The following is a 20990-nucleotide window of genomic DNA, read 5'->3' as shown; positions in this document are numbered from 1 at the left end:
CAGCATATTCAATTTGAAATAAAATAATGGATATTACAAATTCCCAACTTTACTACCTATTACAACAACCTTTGCAATGCACATTGGTCATTTTACATTTAATTTGCAATACCTTGCCTTAAAGTGTAAAATTCTTTTTTTTAATTCTACTTACTTTGTGTGTGCATATAGAATGCATGGCAGAGCTGTTGTAGTGGATTGCATTAGATTGCACAGGTGTTCCTAATAAAGTGCTCTATGAGTGTAGGTTCTTTGTATCTGGGGCTACAGAGTTCAGATTTTTAGCATGCTGTTGTTATGAAAAACTGCTTTCTCAGTTTACCTTTAGCTCACGTTTCTGCTACTGTTCACGTAAAACGATACTTTTAGACTCAGCAAAAGTGAGATGTAATTTTGAAATCCAGTGAAACAATACCACCGTGATCAATTTGTATTTTACTCCTCTGCAACTACAATGTCTGAATAAGTGTTGGAAAGGAGACACACAGAGATGATAAGCAGGATTAAAAGTACCATAAAGGGCAAAGTAATGATGAGTATTACATTTTATAGTTTTTAGATTTTTAGATTTTTAGATGTCAGATAATTAGCATAAAGTTTCAGTTTCATTACTCTTGCTTCTCCATCTCTATCTTTATATCACTCATTCTTCAACATGCTGGGAAGTCAACCCACGTCTGTTGTTGAACATCACTAACTGAAACTGTATGAAAATGAAAGTCATATTCCTAGCAGCTCATGGGTGCTGCATTCTGAATGCTGTATGTAAGTTGTAGCAGTTGCCAGGCTTATGCCTGCTTAGTCAGTGAACTTAAATAGTTAAGACCTACTTCAGGTTCCTACAGTCAAAATGCAGCAAATGTTTCTGGTTCCTGGAAAAGGTAAAAAAAGGCACGAACTGTAAGTCAGATGAGGCAGCGTCAGCAGCTTATTGTAGACCCTGTAAGCAGAACCTTATCATTATATTGAGGTTTCAAGTAGTTCATATATATACACACACACTCTCTCACACACACACACACATATATATATATATATATATATATATATGTTGACAAACAACAGAAGGCAGTGGTGATAGACGTAGCAATCACAAGCAACAGCAACATCAGGAGGAAGAAACACTAGAAGCTCGAAAAATATCAAGGGTTGAAAGAGGAGCTAGAAAAGATGTGGGGAGTGAAGGCAACAGTGGTGCCAGTGGTAATCAGAGCACTGGGGACTGTGACCCACAAACTGGGAGAGTGGCTCCAGCAGATTCCAGGTACAACATCTGAGGTCTCTGTCCAGAAAAGCACAGTCCTAGGAACAGCTAAGATACTGCGCAGAACCCTCAAACTCCCAGGCCTCTGGTAGAGGACCTGAGCTACATATAGCTATATATAGTGTATAGCTATATGTATATGTATGTATGATGAAAGCACATTATAATGCTAGGTTTTATGCAACTGTCTGTTTGTGACAAATAATCTCAGCTCAAAAGTCCACCTAATAGCTTTTTTTGGTGCTTTCAACTTACCTACATCTTACCTTTAATTCTTTATTGATGTATGTCGACTTAAAATTAGCAAATAAGCAAATAGTTTTAACTGGTTGAAATTCAAATGGTTTGAATTGGTTGAAAGCTCTGAAAAAGCTAAATGGACTTTATTAGCTGAAATGATTTAGTTGCACATATTGTCAAGAATGAACCTCCTTGTTGAAGAACTGTCTGTGTTATAGTAATTACTGCACTTACATTTATGGTAGTGCTACCATATTTGTATTCTTACAGTCATGACACAATATGAGGGTAAATAAACACTCTAAAAGAAGAACAAGTGAATCAACTGATCATGTTGAGGGAACCACTGAGGGGGTTACCAGTTGATACCAATTTCTATGACTTGACTGACTTTGAACAAAGCAGCACTGCATCAGAGATCCCTTGATCCAATTAAATAACTGGTTAGATAATTAAACATGGGAACAACTGACCTATTTAATTTGTTTTAATGAAAACTTAATTTTCTTTTCAGTATTTAGTCATTCTTTATTCCTTCAAAGAAACTACTTGTCGTATCAGTAAGATTTGTGGAAACAATGTGCTGTTTTGATGTTATCATCTATGGAACTACATAGATTTAATTAACAGAACAGCCTATTTGCTCCTTCAGCATTTCTAAAGGAAGACTGAAGAGAAGGAGAGGAGCTGGACCGTCATCTTATACTGGCTGGATATTAGAACATCATCTGAACTGCTATCTGACCTTTAACCAGACAGGGAAAAGACACTGCTATGTTCTTCACTCAATCATATCTTATCAGAGGCCATATAGCATTTGTAGTGTATCCCATATTCTATCACACTTGAAGACATGATGGATTTCTTTTTCCAGCGTCATTTCCGTCGTCGCCAACAAAGACAGAAGCATGCCGCTGCTGTCCGTCAGCCTGGTCCTGCAGTTCCAGCCAGTAAAGCCAGGAGGCGCTCTAGTGTTGGTCTGCCCTCTGTAGCATTAGTACAAAGCAGACGCTCCTCTGTTGGTTTACCTCCAGTTTGTAATGATCAGCGCAGGCGCCCCAGTGTTGGCTTACTGGTGGCCAGTGGACAGAGGCGACAGTCCATTATAGACATAGGATTAACAAACACAAGTGAACCAAGGGAAGAACTTGGAAGAGGAGCTGAGAAAGCAGATGTAGCCATCAAGAGAGGAGGGAGGGCGGTCCAATATAAAAATCACCATGCTCGTCGTCCCTCCCCCACTGTCTCCTGTGTACATCGAGGACTGGCAGTGCGATATCGACACCCTTCCAAAATAAAATCCATTGAACCTCATTTACTTGGATCCTCTATGTTACTTGCGAGTCTAGTCCAGATGGGCAGAGGAGTGAAAGAGAAGGAAGAGGAAGAATTAGATGTCTCTCTGTACTCCTTCTCTGAGTCAGATGGAGAGGAAGGGAGTGGTGAAGAAATGGAGAACAGAGCTGGGGGAATAAAAGATGTAAGGCCTACCTCTCAGATGCAGTTAACGCAGGCAGTTGTTATGGAAAACATTAAACCCCGCCCCTTGCTCCGCCCTCCCCGCTGTCTGAGACGGAACTCCTCCCACCTCCTCCCAGCAGACTCTGTCTATCGGAGCAGTGAGACAATTTATGGAGTTTATGGCCAATATAATCGCAGAAGGTCAAATCAAGTTCCTTGGACTTTAAATAAACCCATCCAGACTTCCAACACCAGCCCCAGTCTGGGTCATCTGGCCTCAGCAGGTCTGAACTCTGATCCTGGGGCTCCAGAAACAGATGTGCCCTCATCTGGGTCTACACTCCATAAAAGCTGTTCTTCACCACTGGGGGGACCAGAGGGAATGATATACTATGATCCGTATCTGGATTCATGGGAGAACTTCTTGTCGTATGTACACACACACACACACACACACACACACACACACACACACACACACACACACACACACACACACACGCAGAATAACACAGTGTGCTTGTACTTGTATGTGGTTTTGGTTTTGAGGGCAGGACTTCATACTAGACTTAAGCTTGAGAGTTTTTCCTGTATGCTTTGACACAGAGTAGCTTGCCTATGAGCACCAGGCCCGGGCCTGGCTCTAGGAATGGACCCCTGTAAATGGTTGATATAATAACCTAAACTCAAGGTCCACTTGCTGGCCTTTTCTGGTGGTTTGAATCAATACCAGTAAATCTTTCTTGCTGCACCACTACTCCCCTCAGGTGTTGCTTTCAATAAGGATAGATCCTGTGAGTAGTTCTCGTTAAATGACAAATCTTAACTCTAGGTCCATTTACTTGGTCAGTCTGCCAGAGTTTGCTCAGTTGACGTGGTGATAACTCAGTTGTTACTAAAAGGTGCAGTGTGTAGAATTTAGTAGCATCTATTGGCAGAAATGGAATATATTATTCATAAGTATGTTTTAATTAGTGTATAATCATGTGAGCATAAGAACCATTGTGTTATTGTTACCTTAGAATGCGTCCTTTATATCTACATTGGGAGTGGGTCCACGTTGCAATTGGCCATGATGCACTGCCATGTTTCTACAGTAGCCCAGAACGGACAAACCAAACACTGGCTCTAGAGAGGACCTTTCCATTTTTCATGAGTTTTCTCCTACACACTTGGAAGGGCAGGGGTATTCAGTTGGTTGCAATCTGCAACCTCACTGCTAGATGCCACTAAATCCTACACACTGGTCCTTTAATGTGACTTAGTATGGAATTTCAGTCACATGATGACAGGTAGTTGTATATAAATGGAGATGGTAACTCCTGTCTCTGAGGTCAGATCTGAATGTCCCCTTTGATCTTTCTCCTGATGTCCACTGACTCTTGGTCGACGAGCTTTGACCACTTCCCAGTTGATGCTGTGAGTTGTTTTGGTCTTTCAGTGTGAACAGTCTCTTGTTCAGAGTCTATTCCGGGGTGGGGTGGTAGTAGTGGTGGTGGGGGGTGTTCCTGTCTTCAGAGTGTGCAGCACGTAAGAGGGTCCCACTGGGATGCTTCTGGTGGTCCCTGCTGATTTAGCAGATTCTGTTCTGGCCTTAAGTTGGGGTGGGATTCCCATCATCTTCTCTTTGGCCCAGATTGACTCCCCTGAATGTACTTATATCTTGTAATGACAACTGAGCCATTTCCCTTACAACTGAGCAAATTCCATCCACGGAGTGAACCTTAAGTTAACATTTTTACCAAACTACATTTCCAAGGTCAGAACTGAACTTTCATTCATGCTCATAGGAGGATCCAAGGATTGTTTTGTCTAACCCCTGAGGCAAGTTTGCCCAGGTGATCCTACCATAAGTCCATTGACCTTTTAATCAGTCACATCTTACTGTTGGTAGTTAGTTGTATCATCCCAAGTAGATGATAAAATTTTATATTTTATGTGGTTCGAAGTGGGTTCCAGAAGTGTTTTTCTTGATTCTGGATTCCGATTTAAATTTTTTCATTAAATGATCTGAATGAATCTCCTGAATAATGTAACAATCCTGCAGGTTTATATTCTTACCACCAGTTTCAATTATTAACACTTTATTTCTGAGAAGTCACATTTGGTCTGTGATTTTAGTGGATGGCTAAGAATACTACATTACCCATAAGCCCCAGCTTTCATTGCTATGGAGAAGAAGCCAGTCAGAGGCATGAATCAGAGTGGTAATAAATTCAAAATACTTAACGTGGTGCCATAGTTTTTGTTCCAGAAATTAAAACTGAACCTCAACACCGTAATCTTTAGATTCTGCTTGCTGTTAGTGGTGCACATGACCGAATTTTTAAAGCTTGGTGATTGGCTGTTTCTTACCAAAATGCACCTTGGGAGTCATAGTTAACTTCTACCTCAAAACTCTTTATGTACAAAGTCTTGTCCCTTCAACCCTAACCCTTCAACTTTTTATCAAAGAACCAGATATTTTCTAAACACAGTTGTTCATGTTTTGTGTACTGATGATTTAACTGGGGGAGCTTCATTCCAATCCAAGCTGTCTGAAGAGCTCAAACTGTGAGTCACGTGACATTGTTTATGGGAAAAATGGATGGAATTTTTACTTCTGGAACCAGGGGTGCCCAAAATAGCTCCTCCCACTTTGCAACTCTATTACAGTAAAGGGAAAATGTGTTTTACCATTGTATCATCTGTTTTTCATTTGTTTGTTTTTTTACCCCACTGCTTGCATGGCAAAGAATTGTCATGTCAGTCAGCTGGTTGGTTGGTCTGTCCTGGTCCTTGGCTTAGAGAAGCATTAGGTCACATTGCCACAGAAATGTATATGAATATTTATAGTCCCTTGAGGATGACTTTGTATCAAAGTATCTTGAAAACAAATACCCAGATTTTTGTGAAGTTTGTCATGGATATTCATAGTCCACACTATGTTTGTGGTGATCCTCTGACCTTTGCCTTAGTGTCACCGTCAGGATATGTGTGTTATCTGCTAACAGGCAGTCTGAAATGTTCTTTAGTACATTCATGCTCCCATGGTGATATATATTTTAGATCTGAATGACTTCATGGCCTTTCCTTTAGCACAGCTGTTGCCATCTGGCCACTGGCTCTCTAGGGTGTTGCAAGTACTGACAAGGGTAGCTGCAAGATTAGCTCTTTTCCATTCCTTGTTCTGCCTATTTAATAATGTGACAATGGCAAATATTCAAAAATTAGGATAATAATGAATAATAATTTACATTAGATACATTTAAGAGCCCAACTGATGGTGGATTTTGAAGGGCAATACCAATATCGATATTTGAGAGATTCAAAAATCAGATTATCGTATATCTCCTGATATTCATTTTTCAACTGAAACACAGAACATAAACAAATATTTCTGATAAGGGTCCCTTACATTTAATTGTGGAGATTTATAGTCCAACATATGTACTGAGCAGCACATGGGGAGTGTCTGAATCAACCTCACTCTCATTTACTTCTCACAATATACGCGTTTATTTCTAGTGTTTTTCAGATGGCTTAATAAATCCCTCTAATATTTCCAGGTCTAGCCAGGTGTTTTGGAACAATGATGATCAAACATTAGGAAAGGTTATTACTCCTTCCAAAAATGGTGCTGTACCTCAGCTTTAAACCTTTGACACAAATTATACTTCCTCTAGTGAAAATCAGACATGTTTCCAATGCACTGACTGTAACACGTAATGAAATGTGAGTTGAAGGGATTGGTGGATATATATTTTATCATTAGGTCTGTTAGGCAGAATTATTGGGACAAACGTTTTTGTATTATAAGGGATCTGAGAGATAACACAGTGCTGTGCTCAAAGTATGTCCACATATCTTAGTCCAAGATGAAAATAAAACTTTATTAAATCCAAGCTATCCACAGTGAGGGTGTACGCTGGATGAGAATGGCATGAGGGTGAATTCTGTTACATTGAGAGCATGAATTAGTTGTTTTTTTTCTCCACGGACCCTCGCGGGTTCACACTGAGTATCACACTCTATGTTAATAACTTCACAGCTATCTTCCACTCTGCTGACAAACCATGACATTAGCTTGCTTTGTGGCTAACAAGGGAACTACTGACGCAACAGATAAACTGTAGCTTTTATAGTGTCTATAGTGTTATACTGACATGTCTGACCTGACTCAAATGATTCATTTACTCGCTTTTTTTTTTTTTTTTTTTTTTTTTTGTGAAACAAGCAGTAACTGTTTAAACAAGTTTAAAAACAAGTTCATCAACCGGCTTTACAACTCAACTCAACCCTGCACCACTTTGCAGCTTCATAGCACACAGACATCTGCAGATTGTTGCTTTCATATCATATTCAAGTTCACAGCAGTCAGAAAAAACGATAAGTGATACAAAAATATGCCACAAGAAATAGATGTGAAAGAAACTCTCCCACCTCTCAGTCCTAAAAGCAGTGACAGCTACTTGAGTAATTGCTTTTCATCGTTGTGGGTTGTTAACCGTCCTACAACTAAGTGGTTGATTATGCAAAACTTCTAAGTAAACTAAAGAAGCATCATGTTTAAAATGTCTATCATGCAACGTTATATACAAAGTTGCCAGCTACAATATGTTGTGTATGTATACTGTGTATGCTGCTTCTCCTGTTCACTGATCTTATGTAGCATTATTTGTGCTTGGATAAGACTGAGTGGCTCCTGTAACCAACTGACAAGTAGATAAAATCAAACTATCTGTATTGGAAGAGGGATCCCTCCTCTGTTGCTCTTCCTGACGTTTCTTCCATTTTTTTCCCTATTAAAGGGTTTTTAGGGGAGAGGGCGAGCGTCTGACGACAGAGGACGTCATATCGCTGTACAGATTGTAAAGTCCCCCGAGGCACATTTGTGATTTGTGATATTAAATAAAACTGAATCGACCAGCAGCAACACACCAGCTGATTGCAGTTTATTATCAGCTTCTATCATCTGTCAAAGAAAGCAGGATCATATTTCAGTCCCCTTTTTTTTTTTTTTTTTACCTTGTGAGCCAGAATTCACCCTTGTCATTGAGAGTTTTCTTTCTCTCCTTTCACTGCCTGCTTCAGAGTTTGTGCTTACTGTTGATTTTTTTCAAAGCCTGCAGTTTATTTGAACTATAGCCATCGCATAAGTTGAAAAGTTCTAAAAGATTATTAGGTTGCTATTCACTTTCTTTATTGGTTACAATTGTGACCAAGGTAGTGAACAATACTTTGAGCAGCAAATAGATATAAAGTCTGATGGTAAACATGCCAGTCTTAATGTTTAAACATCCACACTGCAGATTACATGAAATTGCAACATTTTGATTGAAAGAAGTTACAAATTTCTGACTCATAAATAGTGGTTTGGATGAGCGTCTATGTTTGAAGTGTGTGTGTGTGTGTGTGTTCCCTCCCGGTAGTGGTGGGTAAACAAAGCTTTCTGAAGCACTATGGTTCATTGTTTCAAAGCATTTGATAGAGTGAAAATGGTGACATCTGTCGGGCGTTTCTTGTTCTTCCGTTTGTATGGATGGATCTAAGCTGAGACGTAATGAGACAGTGAGTCAGAATAGAAGTGGTCTCATCACTCTCATTGTATTGATTTTGTTCAGTAAAGTCTATATTACAAAAACTGACACTTTTATCAGTCTACAGTTTGTACTTTACTTTGGCAGGTTTAGAAGCACATCCTGTTTTCAAACAAACAGTTGGGGTGGTCATGTGATTTTATAGGGCGAAACAAGGCATCAAAACGTCCCAAACATTTTGCTGCTCTGAAAGGTTGATGCTGTGACATCACCACCTCCAGGTACTCTGGTTTTTTCCCACTTCAACCCTGAGAGGTGGTCTTCAGAATGGGTAGTCTGACCTCTTTTGTTGTATGTATTTTGTTAAAGCACAGGTCTGTTTTGACATGTCTTGTGCTTGTGCAGTCCTGATAGTGTAAAGTTGAGCCAGTTTTGTTTGCATGTAGCTGTAATACTTCAAATGTCATATTTTTCATTGTTACTATTAATCTCAGTTTTTACACTTTGTTTGCATGTTTTTGGATGTTTGATTTGTGCATTTTTTTTCGTGTTTTGGTGAGAGTGAGAGTAAGGCAAATCTCAGCTGACCAGAATTTGCATAAACAATAAATGCCACATGAATTCCTCCCAGTTCAGGCTCCACTCTCAGGAAATCAAACCCATACAAAGAAATTTGGATACGACACCAAGATCATGACAATAATATGATGACACTACACATTTTCCCAGCCTCGCATGTGGGATCCTTCAGTGTCATCTGGTAGACAGATTAAGTTGCAGGAAACTTGCTCCCTCTTAAAGTTGTACTATGCAGGATTTGTTTGTTGCTGTTTGTAAAAACAATGTTCAAATTTGGCTTCTCCTCCCCAATTCAATGAGGCCAGAGCGAGCTGAGAGGAGAGCGAGAGAGAGAGAGAGAATGAGAGAGAGCAGCGGTGGTTGAACGAGCTAGAGAGTGAATGAAGAAAGATAGCGGCGCTAGCAAGGACAAAGCAGTTTATCGGATAAGTGAAACATTATTTTCTGATTGTTTCATGGCAGTTACATTCTAAAGCACAAACAAACACACCCACACCTGAGCACACCTCCACATAACCCTACGCGATGGTGCAGCATTGCTGGATTTTGTGTGAATGCAGAACTTTATCCTGTCCTCTGTGGCCTGCCCGCCCTCGGTCAAGCAGACATACAGACCTGCAGCTCTTTATACATCCATGACACAGAAACAGAGAGCAGAGTGGAGCAGAGGAGAGAGACGGAGAAAGTGATGTAACCCTGTCGCTACACTACAAGTCCTGATCTCACAACTGGGCGTTGTTATTGGCTGGGGGCTACACACCCACTGCCCAAAGGTTGACGCCCTGAAACGTCCCAAACACAGCCAAATAATAATAATATAATAAAATACAGGCAGAGTCTCTGTACATACATACACCACTACACACTTCTAGTGGGACATAAGTGATGGTTTAGAGGGATTACTTTTGTACATACATAGCTATATGTACATTGTTTTTTAGGAAAATCCTGCATAGTATATCCTTAACCAATCTCAAAAAAAAAAAAAAACTGAACACAAAAATGTGATACTCACAAAGATGAAGATACTCTGTGTACAGCAGTGTGTCTCTCATGGGTGCCAGCTGATGCAGGGCAAATACAGAAAGCATTCCAGCACACACCAGGATACTAGGATAGACTTTCCTGTCAGTCCTTGTATCCTGGTGTGTGCTGGAATGCTTGTTTGACTTGATGTCACATCCACATTTACTTGAGGAAATGACAGGTTTGTTTTTTTTTTTATATTCTAGAAGGCGTGGACCTACCCAGTCGCCTCTCCATTAGTGCCGCTAAATTTATGCAAATGTATGCTTTTATGTTTATTTTTACAATTTTAGTTGTACTTTTTGTGTGTTTTCAAATGTTAACATTGGAGTAAACATCAAGGAAGAGGTGGAAGGGATAAACACCAGCTACGATCCCGACCACACAGTCAAGCAAGACCATCTGTGCGTCCATCTCTGCGTCCATCTCGACGTTGGAGGAAACACTGAGGTAAACATAGAGGGATTAAACACCGGCTGCAATCCCAGCCACATGGATCTTCTCTGCCAAGCATCCTGCTATATAATAATAAACTGGATGACCTCCACGCCCGCATTACTTTCCAATGGGATGTCAGGAACTGTAATGTCCTTTGTTTCACTGAAACTAGGCTAAATCCTGGAAAACCAGACAGCACCGTTCAACCAGGTGACTCTTTCTCCGTATACTGTTCTGACAGAACAGTGGACTGACAAGAAAAAAGAGGGAGGCGTGTGTTTTATGGTGAGTAAGGACTAGTGTGACAGAGGGAATATTAAAATGCTATCCCGTTCCTGCTCACCTGATCTGGAGTTATTGTCAATCCAATGCAGACTGTCATCAGTCATTATCACAGTGGTCTACATTCCACCACAGGCGAGTACAGAGGCTGCTCTGTTGGATATTTGCAAACCTTGAACTGCTCACAGACCAGTTATCCTGACGCTGTGCTCATTGTTGCTGAAGACTTCAATTAGGCTAAGAAGGTTATGCCCGACTCCCATCAACATATTGACTGCGCCTCAAGGAGAATAAATACTGGACCACTGCCACACACCATTCAAATATGTCTACAAAGCGGATCAGGAAGAGTGACCATGCGGCCATCTTCCTAAGGTCAAAATATGTAAGTAAACCAGTGACGCACGAGGTCAGGAAATGGTCAGGCCAATCAGAGGCCGCCCTACAGTCTGCACTACATGATGCAGTCTGGAGCACGTTCCAGGACACCACTATCAACACTGAGTCTGTGGTGGATTTAATTTGTGAAACAACAGAAGCAACTGTACTCAAAACTACAGTTCATTCCACAACCAGAAACCATAGTTTACCAGAACCATCCAGGATGCCATAAACGCATGCACTGCAGCCTACAACGAAGGGCCACGGCCAGAAACAAGCAGCAGCCTAGAATGTAAGAAGAGCAGTAAAGAAGGTAAAAAGGGGCCACAGGAGGGCAATCCCAGAAGCATATGGCAAAGTCTATGAACTATAACAGATTACAAGCTCGCCCCCTGCTGTACTACCTGTACACACACCACTGTGTAGCCACTTTTGACTCCAACACTATCATCAAGTTGCTGTCAACACAGCTGTGGTGGGCCTGATCACAGATAACAATGAAAAGGCCTACCTGAAGGAAGTAGAGGACCTGACCTGCGGGTGTCAGGACAACTTACTCCTTAACATCAGCAAGACCAAGGAGCTTATAGGAAGAAGTAAGGAGGGAACTACGCCCCCTTAATATCAATGAGTCCTCGGTGGACAGGGTGGACAGGGTGTCCACATCACCGAGGGCCTGACCTGGGTGCTGCATACTGACTCAGTGCTGAGAAAGGCAAGACAGAGACTGTTTCACCTCAAATACTTGAGGAAATTTTAATGAGGAATTTCTACTCCTGCACCATCGAGAGCATCCCCCCCCCCCCCCCAAAAAAAATCATACACATATATTTATTACTATTCCTATTCTATTTCAACTCTTTTTAATGCATACATTGAAGGAACTGGCAGGACTACATTTCGCTGTGATTTTACCTTACATGTGACAAATAAACTTGATTGATTGATTGATTGATTGATTGATTGATTGATTGATTGATTGATTGTGGGGATTTTGTGATGTACAAACTGGTCAGAACCTTGAAACATATATTTCTACTCATGATATATAAATGCACCCTCTTATTCATTTCTGGTTCCCTTTACGTGTCATTTGTTTTCTGGACCCGGCTCTGGTTATCAGGAAGATATTTTTTAACAAAATGTTTCTTTTACTTAAATTTATTAAATGCCATTTTTATTTGTAAATTAAGAAATTCAATCTCTAATTTTAATGCTAATGAGATGAGATGAATGTGTGTGATATATACCTTGCAGAGTGTTATTGTAGAAATGTTTGACCAGGAACATGAACATTGTAAGAAAGGTCAGTTAAATTTTAGTCAAAACTCTTTAACCAGTGGAAGTGTCAGAGATTTGAGTATTTTCTTTCCTCTTTGAACTTTATTAGCCTGCATTGTCCAGAATATAATAACAGCATTCATGATTTCTCTCTTGAACAACCTGTCAACCTGTCAATCTGTTGCTGTGTGTCTCCAGGAAAGCGATAGCCAAGTCCGGCCTGCACCATCTGCCCTGTCAGCCCAGCACATCATCTCTGACCAGAACGGACCCAGAAGCAAATATCCGCAGTACTGTGGACTGGACTGTGAGTCTGAGTAAACACACACACACACACACATTATCTGTGCTATACGTCTGCTCTCGGCCTTATGTGTTATTGCTAGTGTATCAAAGTTTGATTCCTGATGTTTTTGTTTAGCTGCTGAGGCTACTGTGATTCATAAAAAGCTTATGTACAATCTCAGACTAAATAATAAACCCCAAGTTGACTCTGACTGGCACAGTTTTGTGCTAAGGATTTAACACCAACAACATTTATGTATGTGTGGCAATGAGACAGCATTATAGAACAAGTCATTTGAAGTTTCTACCCCTCTGTAAGTTTTCTCTGTGTACTTGTGTGTTTGTTTCTGTAGGAGTCGGCTCTGTATGGAGATCATATCTGGTTTGAGACGAATGTGTCTGGAGACTACTGTTATGTGGGAGAACAACACTGTATCGCCAGAGCGCTGGTTAGTATCACATACTGATAAAGTCTTATTTGTATTTATTGGGACCACTTCTCCCTCTCTACTCTCTCTGTCTGTCTTCTCAACATTATTTCCAGCGAATGACATTCATATGCAGATATTTCGAATCAGGGAAATGTGTTTGGGTAAAACATAATGCTTCAATGTATCAAATAGAACCTTTATGTTTGCACCTCATGCATGTTTATACAGTATATCTACATCTGCTAAATGTTTACTGGCAACATTTTACAGCCAGATATTTCTTCAGTATTTGCACTTAACAACTCAGTTATCCGTAAAAGGGAGTGATCGTCCAAAGTACAAAACAGTACAAATTAGGTAAATGGAATGTAGTGTGTAGAAACAGTCCTCTTCACTGAATGTAGCTGCAGTGGTTGAGATTAGCGGACCTCACCAGAGAGCTGGGAAACAAATGACACTTATAGCAGCACAAGAGTAAGGACTGAACACCAGGTCAGTTGAATCAGGGCTCTGCCACATCACACCAGATCTAAGCTTCAGACTGTGTAAAGATGACTCCAACACAGTTGTTCATATAGTAAGTAGTAGGATGCAAAACACAGGCAGGAACAGAATGAACTGCTTGTCTTCACCTTTTTGTAGCCCTGAGTATGGGCTAGACCCTCCCAGAACCAGACAGGAAACACTTTAAAGGATTTGAGCATGGGTTTTTATTCTCAACCTTGTACAGTATGTGTAGCAAAATAATCTGAACTCAAAGGTCCACTTACTGGGTTTTTGGAACTGTTTTTACAAATGAATCGCCAACAATTTTGATAATCAATTAATCATTTGCAATTGTTTTTTAAGAAAAAATGCCCACATTCTCTGATTCCAGCATGTAAAATGTGAATATTTTCTGGTTTCTTTAGTCTTCTATCACAGTAAACTGAATATCTTTGGGTTGTGGACAAAACAAACATTTTAGGTTGCATCATGTGCTTTGTGATCAACATTTTTCACCATTTTCTGACATTTTATAGACCAAACAACTAATCGTTTAATTGAGAATATAATCAACAGATTAGTCAATAAGGAAAATAATGGTTAGTTGCATCCCTACTTTCATCCTTATCTTATGGTCTTCATTTGCCATGGAACTGGATCAGTTCATTGTCATCACGTGACCTAACTTTGGAACTTAGATAAGAGGTGATTGTATATTGGGGGAAGATGGAGGGAGATGTTCAAAGATGTGAATATCCTCCTTGATCTTTCTCTGGTCACCCACAGACTCCTGCTCCATGACTTTGACCTCTTCTCAGCAGATGCTGTGAGTGGTTTTGGTCTGGTGTTCACAGACAGCTGATGTGTTCATTTAGTCTCTTGTTCAGGGCCCTTGCTGTTTCTCAGCTGTCACATGTGATGTCATGTTGATATTGTAAACCACTCCAGTTTTCCTCTGTGAGGGTGGTGCTCTGTCGTAGAGATTAAATGATTATTTTGTCATGTACTGTACAGCAGAAGTTCTCAACAACTGGGCTCCTACCAATTGCAACCGTGTCACAAGAAAATAATATGATTCGGCAACAAAAGCTGAATAATAATTCTACAACTTTATAGGCTATTATAGACTATTCCTGCGGTATTTAACTTAAAGCTTAAAACTTAAATGCATTTTTGTACAAAATGATTGTGTGGACACACTGTGGATTTTGGTCCCCATCACTTACATTGAAAGCACATTTGAAGGGGATCTTTTAATATCTAGTATGAACAGGAGGGATGATTACAGCAAGTAAAACCTCTTTCATTGTTTATATGGACACCTGACTGTTGTTTTAACACACACTTGAAAAACTGTGAACCCATCCTTTAAACTTGATGCAGTCTGTGCTGCATTTTTACACATCACTTTGTCTCGTCATGTTCCCAACAACTATCTATCACTACCATTTCAGCATTCAGCAGTTCATGAAATCTGTGTGAAACAGTGATGCTGTAGTAATTCAGTTAGTCATAAAATTTCATCATCAAACACAGTCAAGTTATATTTTTGCTTATGTTAGCTCATATCAAGGTCATACATATGACAAGCTTGTCATATCACACACACACACACACACACACACACACACACACACACACACACACACACACACACACAAAGTCATCACATGTCATAGAGTTTCATGTCATATCATGTTATGTATCTGTTTTGCTTTCAGCATTTCACTTTTATTAGTACATGACTGACCCCTGGTGGTCAGAGGTGGCATTACTGCCTCATGTTCTGTCCATTCAAATAATCTTTCCCAGTTGCTGACAGTCAGAACAGGAATTACTAGATTACTGTTGTTTCATATATAAATTGTTTTACTTTTGTTCCTGTTATTTTATTTGTGATCAAAATTAAAATAATGCTTTCCCCTCTTTCTCTCCTCTCTTTCTAGCAAAAGTCAGTCAGCCGAAGGAAGTGTGCTGCCTGTAAGATAGTTGTCCACACCATCTGTATAGAACAACTGGAGAAGGTAATTTCTCTGCTTATATTGAGAATACTTTTACCAAGCAGACTGATTCAGTGAATCCAAATGATTTCATCTTTTAAATCCACTTCACAGAGACAAGAAACATAATGACGCAGGTGTAAAACATTAGTCATCGAGGAGGGATAAAGGTGGAAGGGAGAAGATTAAAGAAGGATGTTTAAAACGTCATTCATGAGGGACAAAAGGTGATAGAAGGATTAAACTTTCAGTCCTCAAGGATGAGTTTAAGATCAGAGAGAAGTGAAAAGGAGGATTAGTTTAAACCCTCAGAGATGAGGTAAATCTGAAAATGTCATTTTATTTGTTCTGTTTTATTTACTTTCATTCTGAAGCAGAGGGCAGCACATTTAAAAGAACGTGCAGGTTGTCTTTAACCATCACTCCTGTCTAACCTGCAGTTTCCCAGCTCTAGAGCCATTCTGTTGGATGCCGCCATGCCCCTCAATGACCCCACCTTTAGAGTGAGATACACAAAACCTCTCCCTTCTCTCCTTCCTACTCGTCTCTAACCTTCAACCTGACCAAAATGACTGGGGTTGGTGTCTGGACCTTTCTTCAATCAATCCATATTGAAACCAGTATCAGTGTTTCCCTCAGGATCAGATGAGAATTTATTTAGTGCGAGAGCCCAACAAGTAATCTTTACAGGTGGAGGCAAATATACTGGGGCCACCGCACAAATAAAATCTCTGCAGTATACAGGGAACACAGATAGAACATGTACTCTCTAGAAGCAGCTTTGGCATCCACAAGTTTGTGGAAAATCCTCTTTTCAATTAGTTAATCAAAACTGAATCTAATCCAGGTCAGACACACACCCTCTGCTGAAAAATCTGTTCTTACATCAGCATGACAGGGTCATTTCCTTTTTTCCTTTTCCTTATGTCACATAGACTCTTCTTTCTTTTGTCTCAGGTTCTTGTTGATGAAAGTGGTGTGATAAATCTGACATGTTTAAAAGGTGGGCTCTGTCGATCATTAAAGATCTCTGTGAAGGTTATGGTATTAAGGGCACTTTCTGAAACAGTAAGGTTGAGGCAGCAAAGATGGATGAGGAATGGTCACAGAGACTGCAGACTGCAATTACATGGCTGACTGGAATCAGTCTTGTGTTTCAGCCAGTTCACTGACCTTTGACCCCTTCCCAGTTGATGCTGTGATGGTTTTGACATCAGACTACTATTATCATGTTCATAAGCCTGTTTAAAAGAAAGCTTGAAGCTGATGTTATTTACCCACAACCAACACAACTGTCAATAACAACAGCAGAATCAAGAGGAATACTTATACTTGATCAAAGGTGTGCACACAATGTATAATGAGTACAGCTGTACACATTCCCTCACGATCAAGTCTGACATATTTAATAACTTTTGAAGCTTTCAGATCATATCTGTGCATTTGAACAATGTGATATTGTTAATGATGGACCTATTGATGGGCCTGAGTTTAAAGTGAACACATTCTGCACATTTCTAGGTCTGTATTTTTAATCTGGGCTTTACTGGAATGTCTTTGCATGTTCACATTGCAGTTCAAAACTCCTTATTTATCTTATACTGACCCTTAATGCAGCCCCTTAGTTCAACCTCTGTCTGAAACAGGCCTTCGTAGCATCTGTCTCTTTAAGGACCCTCTCCCGATGAGCCCAGTCTGTTCTGATTGGTTAGCTTCTGGAAGCTGTGTCTCAGCCATAGACTGTAAATAAATAATGGATGTAGCCACTGTGACATCACCCAATGGTTTGTGGACTCCTGTTTTGAAGCCTCGAATTCAGCCTTTTTGACTGTCGCCATCTTGGATTTTAGGGCCAGAAGTTACTATATCTGGAGGAGAGGGTGGAACTGAACCTAAAGCTAGCATTAGTTGCTAGCTTGGTTAGCACAATGCATTTACCGTCTGTGGTTAACTGTGATATTGCTAATGCAAATGATGAATTTGGCTAGCGAAAAACAGGCTTAAAACTAAACGTTTGCCAGAAAAACTGAACATCCGACTCCTTAGAGGGTCTTAGAGTACAACCAAACATTGAACTGCAGCATAGATATCCAACATCATAACAGTATGTATATGACAGAAAATCAAAAATAGATTAATATGCCCCCTTTAAGAAGTTAAAGATGCTCTGTGGAGTTTTCTTATAAACAAAAAGAAGTTGTGTTTACATTGTGTGTTAGTCACCAAAACACATTGTGTGTGTCCTTGAGTTCTAACAAATCGGTTGAATGAATTTCCTTCCCTATAGAATTTCCTTCCCTATAGCAAAGCCCATTATTAAAATATTTTACATCCTGCATCCATGTTTACCAGCTTACAATCTTCTTCTTCTTTGTCTTGACCCACTCATAAGAAAAGCTCCACATTGCTACTAGAGGTCAGAAACTCCATGGGTTACCTTTAAGTGAATAAACAAAGAACATTATCTTAGTGATTCTGCAAGGATAAACTCGTGTTTCTTCAAGCTGCTGCCTATGTCATGACATTAATAGTACCACTAATTATGAGAAACTAATTGCCAACTAATACATTATTTGTTATGAAACAGTGCATACCAGTGAGGTCTGTGATATGCAAGGCTGAACTATGATTTGTAGGAACAAACAGAATGTCATCAAAATTAACCAGAGCCAATTATCATGATTAAATGACATGTTCTATATGCCCTCCCCCCAAAAAGTGCTATTGACATGACAGTGTTCAGCCTGGCAACCACAGATGTCTGGTGGTGTCTGCTTTCTCTTTACTGTCTACACTTCATTGTGAGGAATCATGGTGCCTCACTGGAGGCGGAGCTCACTTTCACTGATATGTCACATAGGTACGTCTGAACCTCTTCCGCCTAAAACTTTGTCTCTCCTTAAAACGCTGTCGACCTGCCAACCTAATCACTGGAAATCATTATGGTTCCTGTAGATATGCACATCTACAGATGTTGTAACAGCTGTCTGTTCTGAAGGTCTTCCTCATAACCTCTCAAAGTAGATTGTGTGGTGATCTATGTATTTACATCTGTGTTCCTCTCTGCTCTTTCTCTGCTCTACTCCAGATTAATTTCAGGTGTAAACCGTCTTTCAGGGAATCAGGCTCTCGGAACATTCGAGAGGTGAGTTCTTAGTTTCTGCCTCCATGTTATTGTTGGGGCTCTAAGTGGTGAAGCTGCTGTAGAACCAAACAAACAAATATCAGAAACCTCAAAAACTGTACCAGCTACAGCAACAAACTTATCTTTATTTTCACTTTTACTAATATTTGTATGTTGTTTGTATTCAAAAAAGGTCATGGATTGAATGTTATGTAAATCTAGGTTTGGAAAATGATAATTTATGTCATTTGTATGTTTCTAGCCCAATGTGGTGCGTCATCACTGGGTGCATCGAAGACGGCAAGAAGGCAAATGCAAACAATGTGGGAAGGTGGGTGGTAATTTTGATGTTTTTATAATAATTTGTTAAGGATCTTTTGAATGTTTGCTTGTTGTACATTGACTTTATATGTATATATATATATATATATATATATATATATATATATATATATATATATATATATATATATATATATTTCTTTGTTGTAACAATGCTTCTTGGCAATAAATCTTGTACCATTGGAAAGCCTCTTTATATTCCTTTAAAATGGTGCCACATTTGTAAGGAACTTGCATTTGTGGGATGAGCAGCAGAGCTGAGTATGTGGGTTGCGCCCATGAAAAATTTGCCAAATCCTCTCTGCCAATGCCAAACAGCTTATTTTGCTGTTGCTACTGACTCTTGTTTTGAGCTTCTGGTACCCCCACTGTAGCAGGGCTAAGTTTATATATACACTTACATTTTCAGTTTTTGATGACGTTGTCAGAAAGGTGATAATTCTACTTTATGTTTATTATTGACATTGTAGTGAGTGGTGGTGGTGTACTGGAGTGCACATTATATTGAAAAGTGTTCCTAATATTTTGTCCACTCCATTAACATACGTGTGGGGGGCAAGAGTTTATGGCAGAGCTGTTGTATTGGATTGCACAACTGTTTTCTAATAAAGAGCTCGGTGAGTCTATATATAGTGTTTAACTAAATGCCTATAAATTAAATGTATAGTTTGATTGCATCTTACAGTAGTTGTGAAGAGATGATATCTGTTCTTGTTTTTCTGTCCAGGGCTTCCAGCAGAAGTTTGCTTTCCACAGTAAAGACATTGTTGCCATCAGCTGTTCCTGGTGCAAACAGGCTGTGAGTATGTTTGGAAGAAGGACTGTGTGACACAATATCTGTAACTGAAAAAGGAACAAATACAGAAGGGGTTACTGAATTAACTGAATTTATTATAACTGATATAATGTTATCATGTATTTCCCTTTTTTAGTACCACAACAAGGTTTCCTGCTTCATGCTGCAGCAAATTGAGGAGCCTTGTCCAATAGGAGCACACGCTGCCCTCATAGTTCCACCCACATGGATCATTCGGGTCCGACGTAATCAGGTATCTGCTGTCACTCACTCTTTACCTGGTTTGGTAGATATCTCCTAATCTGTCTAATTCTACAGCATCTGTCCTGTCACACAATGCATTCACTGCCTCATCATGCACATGCATGACATAGTGAATGTGTGCACGTCATAGAGAGAAGGGAGACGCAATCATTTTTTAAATATGAGTATAATGGCAGACATTTTCAGACTCTCCTGGAAGATGTTGCACTCAGTTGGTCACAGAAAAAGTGTCATAAATACACTAAAGACAGAGATGAAGGAAAGAGAAAAGAGAGCCTGAGAAAAAAGTTCAGACCCTGCTTACTTTACACCAGCATTTCTGGTCAGTCACTGCATGAAGTGGGTGTGAATGTCAGATAGTTGGTATCAGAAAGTTTCAGAAATCAGATGCAGCCTCCCCAATTCCAGATTCTGAAAGATTAATCACTCATGTTATCGCTAATGTTGTTACATGTACATACTGTAGAGTCTGATAATATGCAAGACTATCAAGAAGTAATCAAGTTGTGATGGCGACTCTGTTTGAGATGTCTAGACATAACATATTAATCCACAGTCAAAAACAACTACTTTTCATGGCCATGGTGTAAAGTTTGCTAACTAAAGTCTTTATTAATCCATGTTTCACATACTCTGCATCTGCATCTCAGATATTTCTGTTAGTTTTGATTCTACAAATATTAAATGAGACTTTCTCGATAGCAGCAATGTAAAATATCTTGCTCAGGATGACTCAGAGAGGCTGGATCGACATATTTGTTAGATAGTAACAGAGAGCTGGTATGTCTCCA

At 39.8% G+C, this 20990-nt stretch overlaps 1 protein-coding gene across 4 annotated transcripts in view; it reads left to right on the top strand.

Moving 5' to 3' along the window:
* Nucleotides 1–20990, top strand: part of LOC122976005 (diacylglycerol kinase zeta-like) — a 121083-nt gene that overhangs the window by 18580 nt on the left and 81513 nt on the right. For 2 of the 4 annotated variants that reach the window (XM_044344247.1, XM_044344246.1), the window contains exons 2-10: nt 2157–3394; nt 12670–12778; nt 13110–13205; nt 15620–15697; nt 16114–16176; nt 18762–18818; nt 19060–19128; nt 19867–19938; nt 20072–20188. In XM_044344247.1, the coding sequence (XP_044200182.1) occupies nt 2358–3394; nt 12670–12778; nt 13110–13205; nt 15620–15697; nt 16114–16176; nt 18762–18818; nt 19060–19128; nt 19867–19938; nt 20072–20188 (1698 nt within the window). In that variant the 5' untranslated portion in view covers nt 2157–2357. The remainder of the gene's footprint in view (nt 1–2156; nt 3395–12669; nt 12779–13109; nt 13206–15619; nt 15698–16113; nt 16177–18761; nt 18819–19059; nt 19129–19866; nt 19939–20071; nt 20189–20990) is intronic. The other 2 variants (XM_044344249.1, XM_044344248.1) reach the window with 2 other exon arrangements.

The sequence above is a fragment of the Thunnus albacares genome, chromosome 24 (assembly GCF_914725855.1).
Source record: "Thunnus albacares chromosome 24, fThuAlb1.1, whole genome shotgun sequence".
Classification (NCBI taxonomy): Eukaryota; Metazoa; Chordata; class Actinopteri; order Scombriformes; family Scombridae; genus Thunnus; species Thunnus albacares.
Note: the sequence above shows the minus strand (reverse complement) of the source record. Positions and strands in the feature narration are given on the sequence as shown.